We start from the raw sequence: 16,456 nt of genomic DNA, 5'->3' as shown, positions 1-16,456 counted from the left end.
CACGCTGTTGGCTTCAATGTTGGTTTATCAGTCGGTCACTGGCACGTAAGCTGTTGGTGGCTGCCAACACCCAACGACAGCTGACGGATGGCCCACCATGCTGATGATCTTACCAGGATTCTGCATCCAAACAGTTGGTATTTCCATATTGCTCATGATAGCAATACGTGGTCCTTTGATAGACTGTGTTCCCGTACTGTAAGGAGGGAGAGTGGAGTGCGCATGTAACTACACCTGGTATACGGATGTACATGGAAAAAGTCAAGGTGTTCTACTCCCATATTAGGCCAAGCTTCGAAGCGGCCCACAATCGATTGAGTTGAAACAAGGCCACCCCCCCAATTGTCCAACAAGCTGGTCCTTTACCTTGAAGCGCACGGGGTCATTATGAGCAAGCCACAGGGACGCTGATGGTGTGTTTGACACTACAGCAATTGTCAACTGATATGAGTTGCAGTATGGAGTCTGGCACCTACCTACCTAGGTACTTTGGGAATGGACCAGCCCGTCCTGTACGGAGTAGCATGATTAGATTTTCTCTAGAGACGGATAGCATGCCACGCTGTACCTTGCAGCTGCATCAATGATAAGATTGAAGCTTGAGTTGCCCCACGTCATTACGACATATCTGGCCAAGGCACTGGGAAAATTTTTTTTTTAAAGCTGTGTGCGTGCGCAGTGCTGTGTCTTTCTTACATTTGGTTCTCATCCACGTTGCCCGTGGTGCTAATTTGACAATGACAACTCCACACGCGGGTGAATGGAGACCATAGTGCCACATCAACTTGCAAGTGGATATGCGATGCCAGGGACATCTGCCACAGTATTTTGGTCACTGCTTGCAAAAATGGCCGCCTTGAACGGAAATTTCCGCCGTTGCTCGATTAACCAGGAGCATTTGCAGACTGAAATGAGCGGTTGTTACGTCCACTTTGGAGCGAATTTGCTTGATAGCCGTTGTCTTTGTCGAGTGAGGCTCCCTCTCGGTGCCTCGGTGCTCACCTAGAATAGTTGTCACATTCTCCAATCAGGAAGAAAGCCACATGAACTAACCATCACCATCGAGCCCGACGGCGTGGTAGACAACATGGCACAAAGAAATTGACTAATGAGCATGTGGCGCTATCTCTGTCCCTGCGCCAGCTACACTACGCACCACTATTGGGCTATTGGGACTGGACTCTCCCGCCATGGCGGGTATTCTGTCAAGCCACTGGGCTTGGGTATGGTGAATAAAAAAACGAATACCGAGAGTCTCCTGTTTCGCCCTGAGATATGGATATGACCACTGAGCCTCGGCCGTAGATGTGTTGATGAAACACCAGTCTTGGCGACTGCAACGCCAGTCGTTGCGTCCTCAGCGGAAAAGCAAGTGGCCGTCGTCTGTGAACATGTTATTATGGATGGACACCGTGTTTGGAATCAACGGTCGTCTTGTGTACTATCTGGGATTATAGGGGCGGTCCGGGAGAGGGGGTCTGTTGGAAACACGGCAAAAATGCCCCGACAAGTCCCGTTTTTCTCTCACATTTTTTTGGTGCTCTCCAAGGAATCAACTTTACATATATGAAGCATTGAGACAGAAGACTGGCTGGCTTTGCAGTTGGGTGGAGGGTCTTGTGGTGTCAATCATTGGTGATCACTTTGTCGATTTCGATACTAGGATGGCTCCCGCACGGCAGGCAATTCAGGTATTCGCATTGTGGAGTTACTTAAAGTGAGAAACAAGTTGCTTGCCAGAGTATTCCATCCAATACTGTGCATGTTGCGCCAGTGCCAACTGCACATTATCAAGATACGACCGAGTACGGAGCAGTAATGAGTTGGGTGCGCGCCCAGCCCTAAACCTCGATGTAACGGTGGCCATACAATGCTATAATATACTCCGTATCCGTGGTAGCTAGGACCTCGCCTGGCCGTGATTCAAGATGGGGCCCGGAGGCCTTTCGAATCTCAGGGCTGGGAGAGCGTTATTCATGCCCCGATATGCTCACTATGGGGACCACCCAGGAAGCACCCACCACTTGGATTGTGCTTGGGGTTGCTTCGTTCCGTGTGTGAGGCAAATAAAAGACTGGGTATTCACCATGGGGAGGTGCTAACTTGAGAGGCAAGGTCAGCGATAGAAAGTATCCTGAATAGTATGTGCAGCTATTCTATACTTGGGTTCTCCGAACGTGGCTTGGAAGAATAACCACCTAGGGTCTTTGCCCATGTAGACAGCCTTATGGCTCTCAATGGTGCTTCTATACAAGTACCTAGGTTAGGTGCAGTTCGGCGGAAGAACCTGATGATCAGAACAGATGGCCGCCTTTAGACGGCCAAGATGGCTAGATGGCATATTAGAATCTGTCAAAATACGCCACGCACCGAGTACGGAAGAAATATACAGCCCGAAGTCAGTTCCTGGACAGTTCCTGCGACATGTCGCGTATGGTGCAGAGCACCTGGCCTGGTACGTACATGAGGATTGCAAACCCCGAGGCCGCATGCCAGCCTTGCAAGATTGATTGTGGCCCTCGCCGCTCCGTAATTTCAGCTTCAATTTCAAGCGGCTGGCGTCGTCTGCGCGCATCCCATGTCCCTAGCCTAGCCATGAAACTTGGCCCTTGGATGGAATGGAGAGGAATCACCATGATTCAAAGGGCCCTGCGTTCGCGGCGTCTAATTCGTTGAATTGACCGAGTTGGTACGTTTCGATGCAGCCGGGTCATATTGTTGTACTTGTAGTATGATGAAGGAGTAGTAACGACGACCAGTTTGACAAGAAATCACCAGAGGGTCTGTCTCCAGGCCAAGCAGCCCACGCCACTGATGCGTGAGTCTGCGTGACTGTCCTTCCCCCCTCGCAAGTTGCGAATAAGGAAGGCAGAGAAGCTTGGAAGCCTCCACGCCGTACCAAGTTCCTCGGTACCTATCCCTAGCCTAACCACTAACCACCTTAGCACGCAGTAAGTACCCAGGTACCTAGTAGGCACTTAAGAAGGTGCATGGATGCGTGCAATGCAAAAAGTTATCCCAACCAGCCTAAACGATTTGAGGCATTATTGTGCTACGTCTTGCTCCGTACAATACTCCGTACATACTAATGTGTGTACTCTGGCGTTGGGCCGATTCGCTCATGTCTGCTGGCACTACTAGTACCTAGACCCTAGGCAATTTACTTACTTAGGTACCTAGGTACTTGGTAGGTATCTTGGTCCTTCGCACTTACTGGCTTTCTGAACCGGTCAATGAATGCCCGTTGTGCCAGTCGAGCCAGCACGCCGACCAAGTCGTTCAAAGCCATTAGTTAGTACACGTGTTTCTTCGTCCTGTTATGTAGCCAGGTTCTTGGTCTTTATTGCTCAAATGGACTTCAGGACCCTAGCCCATGCAGCCATTCCGGACGACCGTCTCTGGGTCTCCAGGTGAGTGGACTTTGGGATGCAACGTTGGCGACCTCCCGCCTGATACTGCTAGTATTTGAGGCATCCGTTGTTCAAGTACTGTCAAGGGTTGGTACCCCGTCTCAGCGGCCCAGTAACTCTGCCGTGCGGTTTGCAGGGCCGGGCGTCGCCAGTCGTCGAGTCTGGTCAATTCCCCCTGTAGGTATCGGGTACCTGAACGCCGCCAAGCGTCCCCAGACAGAATACATGATGCATGTACTTAATTCTCCGTACTCCGTACCAGAATGCTTCACTCTCCCTCAGTACCAACATAGACCTGGGCCTTGTTGGGCCGGGAGCAATTCCAGAGTTAATGCGCATCCAGCTTTTACAAGCTCATTAGTAGAGAATTGACCATCGATCATCAGCCATCGCCCATCGCCCATTAATCATTGGCCATGGCAACCTCCAACCAGACTCTTGGGTCTTGGAGTCGACAGCTTCACCCCGTCGTCTTCCTCCCCATCTCCCATCTGCTCAGAGCATAGCCCTTTTCCCCGCAAAAGTTGACGTGACTTGTTTCGAGCGTTGTGAGGACCTTGTTCTTGGCCGTTGGTAAATTGCTTACCACAGGGTGCCACCAGTGATCGTGTCACAGAGTTTCACGACATTCTGCCCTCCACCTGAGCATCAACCGTTCACCCCGTTCTCCTCTTCCCCCCCACGACTTCTCGGCTGTTGGATGCAACTCTGCTCCTTCGCTAATTAACCGCTCGAACTTCATATCCTCCCTCCCTCCACCAAAGACGCCAGCCGTCCGCGCGCCCACCCGCTCGCCTCGAGGCCACAAGCCCACATACTCGCCATTTTACAGACCTCGAATTGGCCCTCGCCGTCAGCCCGCCCGCCAGGACCGCTTTTTCTTTTTGTCTACTTACTCGCACACACCCGTTTGCCCCAGCTCGGCCCTCTCTGCAAAGGGCTTGCCTACATCTGCCAGCTGCCTGTTCTGAGACCTTTTAGGTAAGGGCGGACAGGATCATGGACGGCCCGGCATCGTCCTTCAACGGCCATTCTCAACGTCGCAAGCTGGTCAAGAAACCCCCCTCTCACACATACACTCGCTCCTCCTCGGGCCTCGACGACTCTCACTCGCTCGGCAGCAGACGCAGCTCCCAGAGCCTTCGACGAGCACCCAGCGCCCCTGCCGTCCGATCCTCCATTGCAAACACCTCGAGCAGCTCGTCGCCAAGACATCCGACCGCCTCGCAGTGGCCGTCGAATGCCTCCCCTTCCATCGCCCAAGGAGATTTTCTTGCCACCTCCAACCTGCCCAGTGGCCCAGGCCTCGCCAGCAGTCTCAGCAGTCTCAGCAGTCCTAACAATCCTGCTGCCTCCCCCTACGCGGCCCTCGCGCATCGTCCAAATCGCCTGTCCGACTCGCTCGCTCGCCGACACAGTAAAGAACCCTCCGACGACCTCCTTGGCGCGCCTTTTGACGGCGCTGCCATCCTGAGCCGCATCGAGTCGACAAAGTACACGAGTCCGCGAGAGTCTGTCCAGCGTCCACCAGCATCCCCCGCACTTGCGAAGCCCATCACTGGCACGCGGAACGTGAGCCCCGCGCTCCGAGCTTCACAGAGCTTCAGCAACATGGAGCCCTCCATCACGGAGAAAATCCAGGGCGGCAAAGCACCTGACGGCGCCGTAGCCGCGCCGAAGCGGTATTCCGATGAAGGAAAGGAATCAAAGCCGCCCATGATTCGCAAGAAGTCGGGCTTCTCGGGCTTCGTCACCAGTTTGGTTGGATCACAGAAGAAGCCCACCATTTCGGCTCCAGAGAATCCGGTTCATGTTACTCATGTGGGATACGACAGTGCCACTGGACAATTTACTGTTAGACCGCCCTCACCTCCACCTTGTTTCTCAACGCTTCGTCGGGCAAGTGTGCATGGATGCTAACTCACCAACCAGGGCCTGCCAAAGGAATGGCAACGCTTGATAAACGAAAGTGGTATTCCCGAGAAGGAGAGACGGGAGAACCCCCAGACCATGGTGGATATTTTACAATTCTACAAGGAGACGACCGAGCGCCCGCCTGAGGATCAGATTTTGGAGAAGTTTCACCATGCTGGACCGGCAGACAACCGTTCATACAACGCACCCACCTCTCCAAACATGTACCCTACTAATTATATGGGTAAGCGGCCGCTCTGCGCAATTTGCTATTTGGCATTGACTGACCCGCATCCCACAAACAGGAAGTTTTGAGAATCCTCGAGCTCCTCCGCCTGTGCCACCTTCGAGAAGTCATGGAAGAGACATGATGCCAAGTCGGCCCGCTCCCAAGCCGCCCGTCAGCATCAATAACCGATCGGGACCGTCAAGTGCGTATCCCACTACTAAGGACTCTGGTATTGGTCTGTCTCAGCAACCCGACGATTACTCGCCACAGTCAAAGGACAGCTCGCCCATGCTGCCCGAGGAGCATCGGTCAAGATCCACCTCCCGTGCCAATGGTCAATCGCCATACAGCCCGTTGACTCCGTCATCTGCTCAAGTCGCTGCGTATCAACAGCAGCAGTTTGTCCAACAACAACATGAGCAAGCCTTGGCACAGGCGCAAGCGGCAATGTCCGGACATGTTGGTCGGGCTCCCAGCAAGAGACAACCGCAGCCCCAGGCGCCGGTGCCCGCCCCCCATCAGACGGCCACCTACGCTCGAGCCGTTGATGCTAATGGACACTCAAATGCTTCACGCCAGCAGGCAGGCCCAGGTGCGGTTCCCGGCGCGAGACCTAGACAGAGAGCCCGCCAAAGCAACGGCGTTGATGTGGTTGCATCGCTCAAACGAATCTGCAGCGAGGGCGATCCACGGGAGGTCTTCCGCGGGTTCACAAAGATCGGTCAGGGTGCGTCTGGCGGTGTCTTTACAGGCTACGAGAGGGGTACCAATCGACTCGTCGCTATTAAGCAGATGAATCTGGAGCAGCAACCGAAGAAAGACTTGATTATTAACGAAATTCTGGTCATGAAGGACAGCTCACATGCCAATATTGTCAACTTCATTGATAGTTACCTCTGTGCTGGCGAACTCTGGGTAGTCATGGAGTTTATGGAAGGAGGCAGCCTGACAGATGTTGTCACCTTCAATATCATGACTGAAGGACAAATTGCATCTGTGTGTCGGGAGACCCTCAAGGGCCTTCAACATTTGCATTCCAAGGGCGTCATTCATCGTGATATCAAGTCGGACAACATTCTGCTATCTAACGAAGGCAGTATCAAGCTCAGTAAGTGACACGCACTCTGACCATTGGCACCGGGTGAACTGAACTATGTTGTCTAACTCATCTTGATAGCTGACTTTGGTTTTTGTGCCACAATCAATGAGGCGCAGAATAAACGAACAACAATGGTTGGCACACCATACTGGATGGCTCCCGAAGTTGTTACTAGAAAAGAGTACGGTCGCAAAGTAGACATTTGGTCGCTTGGGATCATGGCCATTGAAATGATTGAAGGAGAGCCTCCGTATCTTACCGAATCGCCACTTCGAGCCCTGTGGCTGATTGCTACCAATGGAACGCCCCAGATCAAGAATGAAGACGAGCTCTCACCTGTATTTAAGGACTTCCTTTACTTTGCTCTGAAGGTAGACCCGGAGAAAAGAGCAAGCGCCCACGATCTGTTAAGGGTAGGTGGTTTTCTTTGGTCAATGACCAGTAACAGCGGCCTTGCAAACAATAAACTAACTCCTTCTTTAGCATGAATTCATGAAGCAGTGCGTGGATCTAGGTCAACTAGCTCCCCTCGTTCGAGCCGCCAGGGAACAAAGAGCTCAGGAGAAGGCACGAAAGCAATAAATTGGTCATGCGTCTGAGTAGGATGCATGGCTTTTCGATATTCCACAGCGAGCATTGCTTTTTTTTTCCTTGTTTTGATGTCCTCTACATAAACGAAAAAGCGGTTTGATTCCACCCCACGTCAAAACGAGGGAGACGACGTTATTTGGTTGCCACGATTGCCGAGAATACCCGGGATGCATAAGATGGTGGAATAATGGATACACTATCATCGGCCGGCCAGAAAGCCAAAGTCTGGTGGTGAATACCGACTTGGTCATAAAGGATTGGATAGTTTTGCAACGTACGGCGCGAACCTCGATAGCGTCTTACTTATGTATAGGAGGAAAAGTTTCCCATAACACACGACTAGCGAACCACGCGTTTAAGGCGATGTCTTGAATGGCCATTGCCCGAATGGTATTATCCATCGTCCATCGAGAATACAACCTTACAACAGTGTATCATCTCTTTTCGATAGACTAGGGAGCCCTGCACGCGCCTTCTCTTTCTCGCCTCCCCCTCTCTTCATAGACTTGCGCGCATTTGATGGCCCCTGCAATTTTTTTTTGCCCTCTGGTCTCACCTGATCTACTTTGGGCTCTTTTGTGTTCTCTCTGATGACAGAAGAACTAGTTATCAGCGTTTTGGAATACCCGTCTTCTAGCCGAGGACGCGCCAGCGACTTGTTGTCATTTTTACTCCCGGTTTTCTACTATTACTTTTACTACTATACGAACGACTACTTTCTAACTTCCCCACTGGCAGTGCGGTCCTTTCCTATATCTGCCTCGGTTGGCGAACATTGACATGGGGGAAAGATGGATGGGTGGGCATGGGCATGGGCATGGGCAGCATATATTCTTATTTTGGGATAGGATTGAAGGGTTGCTGCCAATAAACAAGTACTAGATTTTATTTGTGAACAGGGACTCGCCATGGCGTGTACACCGGAGCTGAGGGGCCATCTACGAAGCGTGTTCATACAGCGAACAAAGGGAACGATTTAGCCCCCGGCGAAAGGGGCTTCTCGGGACTTTAGTCTCTTTGTTCAATGAGCGTCTTGTATCATGGTGGGAGTATTTCGTACAGGGAGAGGTTAAGCCTCGGCGGGCATAGGAAGCATGCAGGAGATGTGCTGACATTCAGAGAGCGCGCATTGGAAATTGGGCATTGGCACGGGGTTCGGATCACTTTGATACTTAGGTTCAATCCAATGGTTGTGTTATCCCGTCTTGTGGGCTCTGTTTTGAGCCGAGGTGAAAAAAGCGCATCCATCATAGCGTGGGTTGTCTGACTTGTTTCCCGTGGCGTACTGCCGATATGACATGCATGACACGCATGCAGTGTCTTGTAATAAGTCGGGTTGTATTGCAATATTGCATGCGTCAGACACACATGTGCGTTAGACGGAAGGACACTTACATCTCGCCATGATCAATGTCCAACTACCTAGGTAGGTACGCGACTTGGATTGCCCCTGTGGCCAGATACAAATGCGTCAATCGATACAAACACAACATTGACTTGGAACTCATACAATTCACAATAGCTCATGGATCGATCAGTGCAGTTGGTAAAGTTTGAATACTCGACTACTCTAAAGAGCGTCTTGTCTTTCGCTTCAGATCTATCACGTTTTCCCAAGCGGTCTCTATCCTCTATGACCGTTAATTTTGGCCCTTTTTTGTTACAATCACAATAAAGCCCAGCCTCGATGCAAAAAAAAAAAAAGATGCGGAACATGACTATGACATTGACAAATGAGATCCGTAAACGCCAAGCAGTGAAAGATGCATAAGAAAATGTGTGCATGGCTTGTCTTGCAGCCCGAAATGCTCCTCATGCGCAGTGTGACGTAGGCACTGAGTTGTGATGATTAAAAGACATTGACGTAAAGTCGCCGCCTTGATAAAGCTCACTGCGTCAAACAGTGCTCTCCGACCTTGGTCCTCTGGAGTATTATGTAAAATTTATGTATATGTAGGAAAGAGGATTGAGGCACAACTCGTGACAACCTGCTTAGTAGCAGGAGTAGCCCCCATCGATAATAACGTTGGCGCCAGTCATGAAGCTGGAAGCGTCGGAGGCGAGGAAGACGCAGAGGCCGTTGAGCTCGTCAACGCCACCAAGACGGTCCTGGGGAGTCAGAGACTTCCAGATCTTCTTCTGGGCCTCAAGGGCGGGGACACGGTTCAGGGCAGTGTCCATGTAACCAGGGGAGATGCAATTGACACGAATCTTGTACTTGGCCCACTCAGCAGCGATTGACTTGGCGAACTGGATCACGCCGGCTTTTGAGGCATTGTAGCAGCTCTGCTCTTGTGGGTAATTGACAATGGAACCGGACATGGAGGCAACAAGAACGATGCTACCAGGCTTGCCAGCGGCCATCATGGCGCGGCCAACGGCCTGAGACATGAGAAAGGAGCCAGTAAGATTGATATCAATGAGGCGACGGAACATGGCAGGGTCGTAAGTCTCGGCCTTGATATTGGAATCGGCGATACCGGCAGAGTTGACAAGGACATCAGGAGCACCATAGAGCTCAACAACAGACTCAACCGCAGCGTTGATGGCGGCCCCGTCGCGGACATCCACCTTGAAGAAGGAGACGGGAAGACCCGATTTATCATGAAGCTCGGCAGCAGCTTCGTCACCGAGATCCTGGTTGGCATCGAAAATGACAATGGCTTTAGCACCGGCTTCGGCACAGGCGCGGGCCATGTGGTTGCCCAACCCACGAGCACCACCAGTGACGATGATAACCTTGCCGTAGACGCTCATGTTGCGCATGGTGTGAGGCATGGCCTCGTAGACTTTCTTACCCAGGGGCTGAACGAGATCATACTCGGCGGGCGGAACTGGGCTGTCGTAGGGGACTTGAGCAGCGTCCTCAGGAACATGAACAGTGTGTTTATCCCCTTGTCCTTGGCCAGCACCGTAGACAGTAACTGGGACTTCCTTCTCGCGGACAACGCTCTTCTTCTGGGGTGTGTCGGATACGGCGTTGATGCGAGATGCAGAGAAGAGGCGGGCAGTAGATCGAGTGACAGCAATGCGAGGAGAGGCAGCTCGGGAGAGCCGCAGGGCGTTTCGTGCAGCGAAAGACATTGTGATTGATGTTGATTGCGAAAAGACCTAGTGTTAAGAACGACGTTGCGCGAAGAGACAAGGATCAAAGTCTGTCAAAAAACAACAACAGTCTTGGAGAGAGGGCAGAGGGAGGACGGGATGGGTATCTGGAGAGCGAGGCACGGAATGACAGAAGACAAAACCAGACAATTCCAGCTTCGGGGTGAGAAGGAGGTCCTGATATACGAATGAATGTCTCGAGGAGTCAAGGCAACGCCTGGGTGGGGTCTAGACTTGCGAGGACCTTCTGTTGAGCACAGTTGAGCACAGTTGAGCACAGTTGACTTGTTCAGATCAACAAGGTACTGTAAGTAAAAATGCAGTGGAGAAGAGCTGTGCAATCTGAGGCCTGGGCGACTGAGATGACTGGGATGACTGGGATGACTGGGATCGTTGGAGCCAAGGTGGAGTGTCAAATCTGGGTCGGACGTGGCGGCGCGTGGGAACCTGGCTTGCGCTACTGCAGGACCTAGTCAGGGTATCTTTCGGCGGGATGTCCGGGCAGGCAGGGACACAATGGCTGTGAGGCGAAACCTTTTTTTTTTTTTTTCGTCTCTTTTGAAGTGGCTTCCCTACTGCGTTCACCCTCCTTCTGGAAGCTGGCGAAAATAAAATTTCGACTCGTAACAACGGGGTTTCGGGATCTGCCCGTTTGCCCAGGTCTCGACAAATGGATAACGCACGTCTTGGCCTTGGCTGAGCCGCACTGTCGATCTTGCTGATGAAGTGTCAGTTCTAGCTGTCTACTCCGTAGTCAACTCTGCTGTGCACTGCTGTGGATAAGAAATCCTACCTTCTGTGGGCTGTGAAGGATGTCAATGACTTCGTAGCGGTGTAGTGTGACGTTGCACGAAGCCTGTACTTCACTGCCCGTTGCTTGAAAAGAAGGACGAAATGGCACGGTCAAGCGAGAAGGGTGATTGATACGGGGGCTCCGGGAGATTCAATGCTATTAATAACAAATGGACTGGGGGGAGGCCGTGAGATGAGCAGTTCCGGCGTTTGTCGTCCTTCGGCCCTGGTAATAGTAGTCCGTACTGTTGTGTTCCAGGTCAGCTGCCGCTCTGTTGACGAATGCGCAGCAACAGAGTCCGAGGAAGGCTTGTGGCGTTTTGGTAATACTTCCCCAGCCCTAGAAGCGCGCTGCCTTACTCCGCACACGCGACATCAAGCAAGAGCCATTACTGGCAGCGGCACCGGGGAACGAAGTGGCGAATGCGGCGGCAACTGGATCTCAGACCGGTGTCGGTTGGGCTTCTCGCGTCACGAAAACCGGGGTTCTGCTGGAGAACATGAGGGTTGCGTTGCGTCAGTGGAGCCTCCCTTCTCTTCTCTGCAAGCTGCAAGCAGAGTCGATTGTTCATCCTGCACGAAAGCTTGGGCTTCGCTTGTCTCACATCATTGCTGCTCTCCAGGATTGTGCGAGTATGCATGGCGGCATCCATCCTGTTTCCGATGCAATGGGACAAAGGATGTATGGAGTTATTGCAGCACTAGTACTCCGTAGATGGCTTGACAATTGGCTACGTACGCCAGGGAATGAAATTGACGCTGAAACTGCAAGCCCCTATCCCAATGCTTCCGACTATTGCGGAGGCTGAGGAATGCGGAATGTCTCACATGACCTGGGCATCTTTGACGAAATGAGACTGTGACGACAGTGCCCTGACTCCATTCATAGAAAGGGGCTAAATAATATTTTTTTGTGCTGCAGCAGCAGCCGACGTACCTTGGTCGCTGTTTGAGACGACGCGCATCTTACCACTGTGCGCAAGGATGGTAAATAGCGGTGGAGCAAAAGGAAGGTCATATGACCAAAGCCAGGCTGGGATTTGAAGACGGAAACGAAGAGGGAGATTCATGAGCGCGAGTAATATCATAATAACAGCTGTGATGCGGTCAACGGCTCTCAATGATTAACTGTGCTGTGAACCGATCTGCTTGCACGGACGAGCACATTTTCTTTGCAAAATATACTCCGTACGGTTGTAAAAAATTGGACATCGTAGGGTCGACAGTGCGTACACTATCTGGTATCTTCATATCAACTCCCTGAACACCTAGACAGGCAGTGATGATGACAGTTAGTTGGAGCGCCCCGTATTAGTGTCAAGCACAGGGCCTTACAGATACAAGCTTCATCATAAGACCCCTTACTCCTGTAATATTTATCCAATCCCGGGAGAGACCAGTACATAAGTAGCTCGTTCCACGACTGAAAACTTGGACCCTGTCTTGGTAGAAAAGGGACAATCTGTTGCCATACTCTAATTCCCAGCCTTGAAAGGAGGCTCTCAGGGCTACCAGAGTGCTAGGGGAGTGAGACCAGCATCTTCCAGCCGCTTGGGACCGCCGTTCATGAGGGACGCGAGGTCTCCATCCAAGCTTCATCCCCTGCCTGCATGTCTAGCAGGACAAAGTGACAGAACGCCCTGAACCACCCCTGTTCCTGGTTTTGGCACAAAGAGATGTGGCGTCGCCGAATAGAGACCCGTGCCGTGGCTGTTTGAGAATTTATGCTCAGAAACGGTCCCGCATACGGTGGGTACGGTAAGACAGCCGAGCTCCAGGAACATACCGTTTTTGAGATGGATAATTATTAGTAGTTCAACAAAAAGGTGACCAACTTTTCGAGTGCGTCTCTTTTGTGTGTCAACTTGGCAGCTTTTATCATCCATCGTCCTCGTGCTCTGTACCGCAGTCAAAGTTGCAGCTTGTTTCCACCAGATTTACACGCACAATGAAAGCTCGCTCAGGTCAAAAAATTCCATTGCCATCCATCCATCACTAGAGAATATGAACCCGGGTAATTCGATCATGTTCGAATTGGTTTCCATTTCATTTCACACCGAAATCGTCTTGCCATCGTCCGCACGGGCCACTGTAGCAGTCCGGGATGGAACTGCCGGGAGCCAATCTCTGCTAGCTTGAGCAGACCACTCAACTAGTGGATCGTGAATGTTGAATGCCACACTTCATCTAGTTGTGACGTTCTCCGGGTATCCCCACAGTGGATCGAATCTCAAGGGTGCATGACGCCGGGAATTTGAATCTGTTAGCTGTTAAAAAGCAGGTCAGTAAATATCCAAAATCTCTACATGGTATAAAGTGCGGTGACCAGCAACATCGGATGACGTCGAGCTTGACCGAGGCTCAGGGCTACGGGCTAGTAAGTCCATCCAGATAGGTCTGGTCGGACGACTGGAATGAGGGCAAACAATGTTCTGATGAGGCTGGTTTCCTTGGAGCGCTTCTAGGTACGTATCTTCAATGGACTAGTGGCGGATTCGACTACCTACCTAGGTACCTAGGTAGGTAGGCTTGGAGGAGTTGCAGTCATTGAGAAATCTGGAAGCAGACAGTTAGCAAACGTCGAGTCCAAGCTCCTAAGCCACGGCCAAGCCCTACCGCTTCATGATCGACAGTCTTAAACGGTCACTCGATCTACTGCCCGCCTCTTCTCTGCATCTCGCATCAACGCCGTATCCGGCAAGGCCTGATGTGGGGAACTAGCTCTCCGCGTCGACGGCGCCTCAATCACCAAGAAATAGTTGGGGTCCTAGGTGCGGTGTTGCAAGACCAGCCCGTTGCAGGAAAAACCAAACGTGGGTATGAGTGCTCTATTCCTCGCTCCGGATGTGGTAGAGTGTAAAATCGAAACGCGCAAAAAGTGCGTGGCCCTGGCGGACATCTACGCTGACGCCAGTTGCCTGCCCAGTTCTTCTTGCCTGCCGACCTATGTATGCGGGTGGCTCCTGCCCCCAACGTGAAAACACTGAAGAGGCGTCCAGTCCAGTCAGTCCTGTCCTGTCCGTACTTTTTGAAGAATTCCGCTTTGTCAAAGAGAAAGACGAGCATGCATTGAGCCATCTGTATTGTGATGGACGCATTGATACCCCCTTTAAGCCTATCTATTGGCTGTATGCGACTTCGATTACGTCTGTGGGATGCAGGTTCTGATTCCCCCGTGAGAAGTGTTCCCGGTCTGCCCGCCTCTACTGGCCGCTTGTGCGGTATGCGAACACCTGTTGGCCTCCCATTTCACCACTGAGTACACGCAGCACATAGCCTCTACACTCCGGTAGAGTATGCAAGCGTTTGCCGGATAGCTTTTCTGACCCTGGCCTGGCTGCTCGTAGAGCTCGGTGTGGCTGCTATAGCTTGCAATAGCTTGCCAGGCAGCAGCATGGGCAGGTGAAGCAATTTGAGAGCTCGGGGATCCGTTCCGCAGCACACCATCAATGTTTTGGAAGAACTTTACCAGTCCCGTCTAGACTCGACAACTGGGGTGGCCATCAGCCGCGGAGCACGTCAACGAGGGCCGGGAGGGGGGGAAAGGACTCTACCTGCAAACACAGAAATTCAGGCCGAACAGTGACCGAAATCCGAAGCAAGCTTCATGACATGGGACAATTACTTTAGCCGAAAAGACACGGACCATTTACTGCCCTTCCATTCGAAGACGAGAAGCCACGTTTGATGGTCAAAGCTATCCCCTAGTCTCCCGAGCCCATGGGGACCTTGAAGCTCGGAACGTGGGGATCCAAGCCGTGGCCCAGTACGCCCTGAGCTGGGATGTCAATGAGGTAATCTCACAACTGGTCATGTGGTCATGCTGAATTTTCTCTCCCCGGTCTGCTGTCAAGTCGAATCAGCCATGTTGCCCGAACCTCGCACATCGCATCACATCCAGTCTTGATACGGAGCACGGAGCACATTGGCGATGAAAGGACCCAGGGCGTGTAGCGAGATTTCACCTGGATTGAGGAGACAACAGACAAAAGCCATTTGTTCAACTGGCGTAATTGGCTCCTTTCGAGGAGTTTCTTTCTTGCTTCCTTCTTCCTTTTTTGCTATAACGAGGAAACAGCAATTTCAAGAAATTGACAGGCTTGTTTTTTCTTTTTTCATCTTAATGGAACTACAGCTAAATCAGGAACCAGTATGGAAGATCTACAAAATTTTTACCGCCTCCCCTCTCCAAAATCCGCGGACACTTTACCAGCAGCATCGACATGCCGGAATAGTCAGAAAGGCGAAACCTATCCACTCGGCTTGTGCCAACCTGCAGAAATTGCTAGCGGTAAGCCCCCGACCAGGTCCAGGGTGGTAGGAGATTGCCAAGCTGCCTCTGACAACTTTAAAGCCGGCACTCAGAATAGCACAGATATGTACGGAGTACTCCGTAGTATGCTCCGTACCGTACAGCACACCCCTATGCATAAATCTTGGCGCACTTTTAGCGCGGTTAGAAGAGCTTCCCCCAAGCTGACTGCTTGAAAAAGCTCGAGTCTCGACGAGTGATTGCTGTGCCGCACACCGATGCCCATGAGCTACATCAAGAGATGCACGAGACGTTTGTTTACAGTCTGGCAGCAGTGCCGCGAAACATAATTGGGGTATGTGAAGACCTTGCTCATACTCATTTCGCCACTACGTATCAATAAGAGGAGAGAACAGGCGTTGCTGTTGCGGTTCGTCGAGGCTAGACCTTAAAGCATTTGGGACGCTTTGCGTGACCCTATTCCAAGGCTCATGCAAAACCATTGGTCGACAACATATTTGAAAGCTTACGCTCCAAGTCGAGACGGGACTTCCCTGTTTGGCAGGGTCAAAGGGAGTGGTTCACCAGTGTGACTTATGGTTTTTGGCTCAGCTTGCAGTTTCAAGCAATAATCGCAAAATATACCGCCCAAAAAAGACGTGGCAGGTCCAGCTGTTAGTTATTAGGCAGACATATTTCTGACTTCCGTTGAGCTCCACCCGCACAGGTAACAGGTCTCACCTCGCAGCCATTGAGATGAAGTGTTGACGCATCGAGCTGTGTTGGCGTTACATCCGCATTTGCTGATAGTGCAGGTGTCGCTCTGATCCCTAAGACCTGATTTTTACACCACAGTGTCTATAGCAGTTGTATTTCCATAAATACTACGGAGTTAGCGGAATAAATATACTAATATCAAAGCCCACCAACTCCACTGAAATGTGGGGAGTCAAAGCAATGGCCACATAGCACTTTTGTCATTTGATTCTGTGAAGAATTGATGGATGGGTGATTATCCAGCGGCATTTGTATTCGAAAGAACTTGCTAAATTTTGATTAGGGCT

The 16,456-nt window shown here is 51.5% G+C and overlaps 3 protein-coding genes across 4 annotated transcripts; 2 read left to right on the top strand and 1 right to left on the bottom strand.

The window, feature by feature from the left end:
• Positions 1-4,011: 4,011 nt before the first annotated feature.
• STE20 (signal transducing kinase of the PAK) lies at positions 4,012-8,447 on the top strand. Its single transcript, XM_007810834.2, has 5 exons — positions 4,012-5,264; positions 5,343-5,568; positions 5,630-6,661; positions 6,731-7,065; positions 7,136-8,447. The coding sequence occupies exons 1-5, from the start codon at positions 4,410-4,412 to the stop codon at positions 7,232-7,234; spliced, it is 2,547 nt and encodes an 848-aa protein (XP_007809025.2). The 5' UTR covers positions 4,012-4,409; the 3' UTR covers positions 7,235-8,447.
• A 445-nt stretch (positions 8,448-8,892) lies between these two features.
• On the bottom strand, positions 8,893-10,516 carry J3458_000506 (uncharacterized protein). The gene has a single exon (XM_007810835.2). The coding sequence runs from the start codon at positions 10,325-10,327 to the stop codon at positions 9,236-9,238; it is 1,092 nt and encodes a 363-aa protein (XP_007809026.1). The 5' UTR covers positions 10,328-10,516; the 3' UTR covers positions 8,893-9,235.
• Positions 10,517-15,040: 4,524 nt separating this feature from the next.
• On the top strand, positions 15,041-16,111 carry J3458_000505 (uncharacterized protein). 2 transcript variants are annotated; one of them, XM_066116172.1, is made up of 3 exons: positions 15,041-15,431; positions 15,495-15,747; positions 15,809-16,111. In XM_066116172.1, exons 1-2 carry the CDS (start codon positions 15,072-15,074, stop codon positions 15,618-15,620), a joined length of 486 nt encoding a protein of 161 aa, XP_065978054.1. In that variant the 5' UTR covers positions 15,041-15,071; the 3' UTR covers positions 15,621-15,747; positions 15,809-16,111. The 2 variants fall into 2 exon arrangements, with proteins under 2 accessions (XP_065978054.1, XP_065978053.1); XM_066116171.1 differs by lacking the exon at positions 15,809-16,111 and having other exon boundaries at positions 15,041-15,561.
• Positions 16,112-16,456: the final 345 nt, after the last annotated feature.

This window comes from Metarhizium acridum (assembly GCF_019434415.1).
Source record: "Metarhizium acridum strain ARSEF 324 chromosome Unknown scaffold_1, whole genome shotgun sequence".
NCBI lineage: Eukaryota > Fungi > Ascomycota > Sordariomycetes > Hypocreales > Clavicipitaceae > Metarhizium > Metarhizium acridum.
The sequence above is the reverse complement of the archived record's forward strand: the minus strand, read 5'-3'. Positions and strand labels throughout refer to the sequence as shown.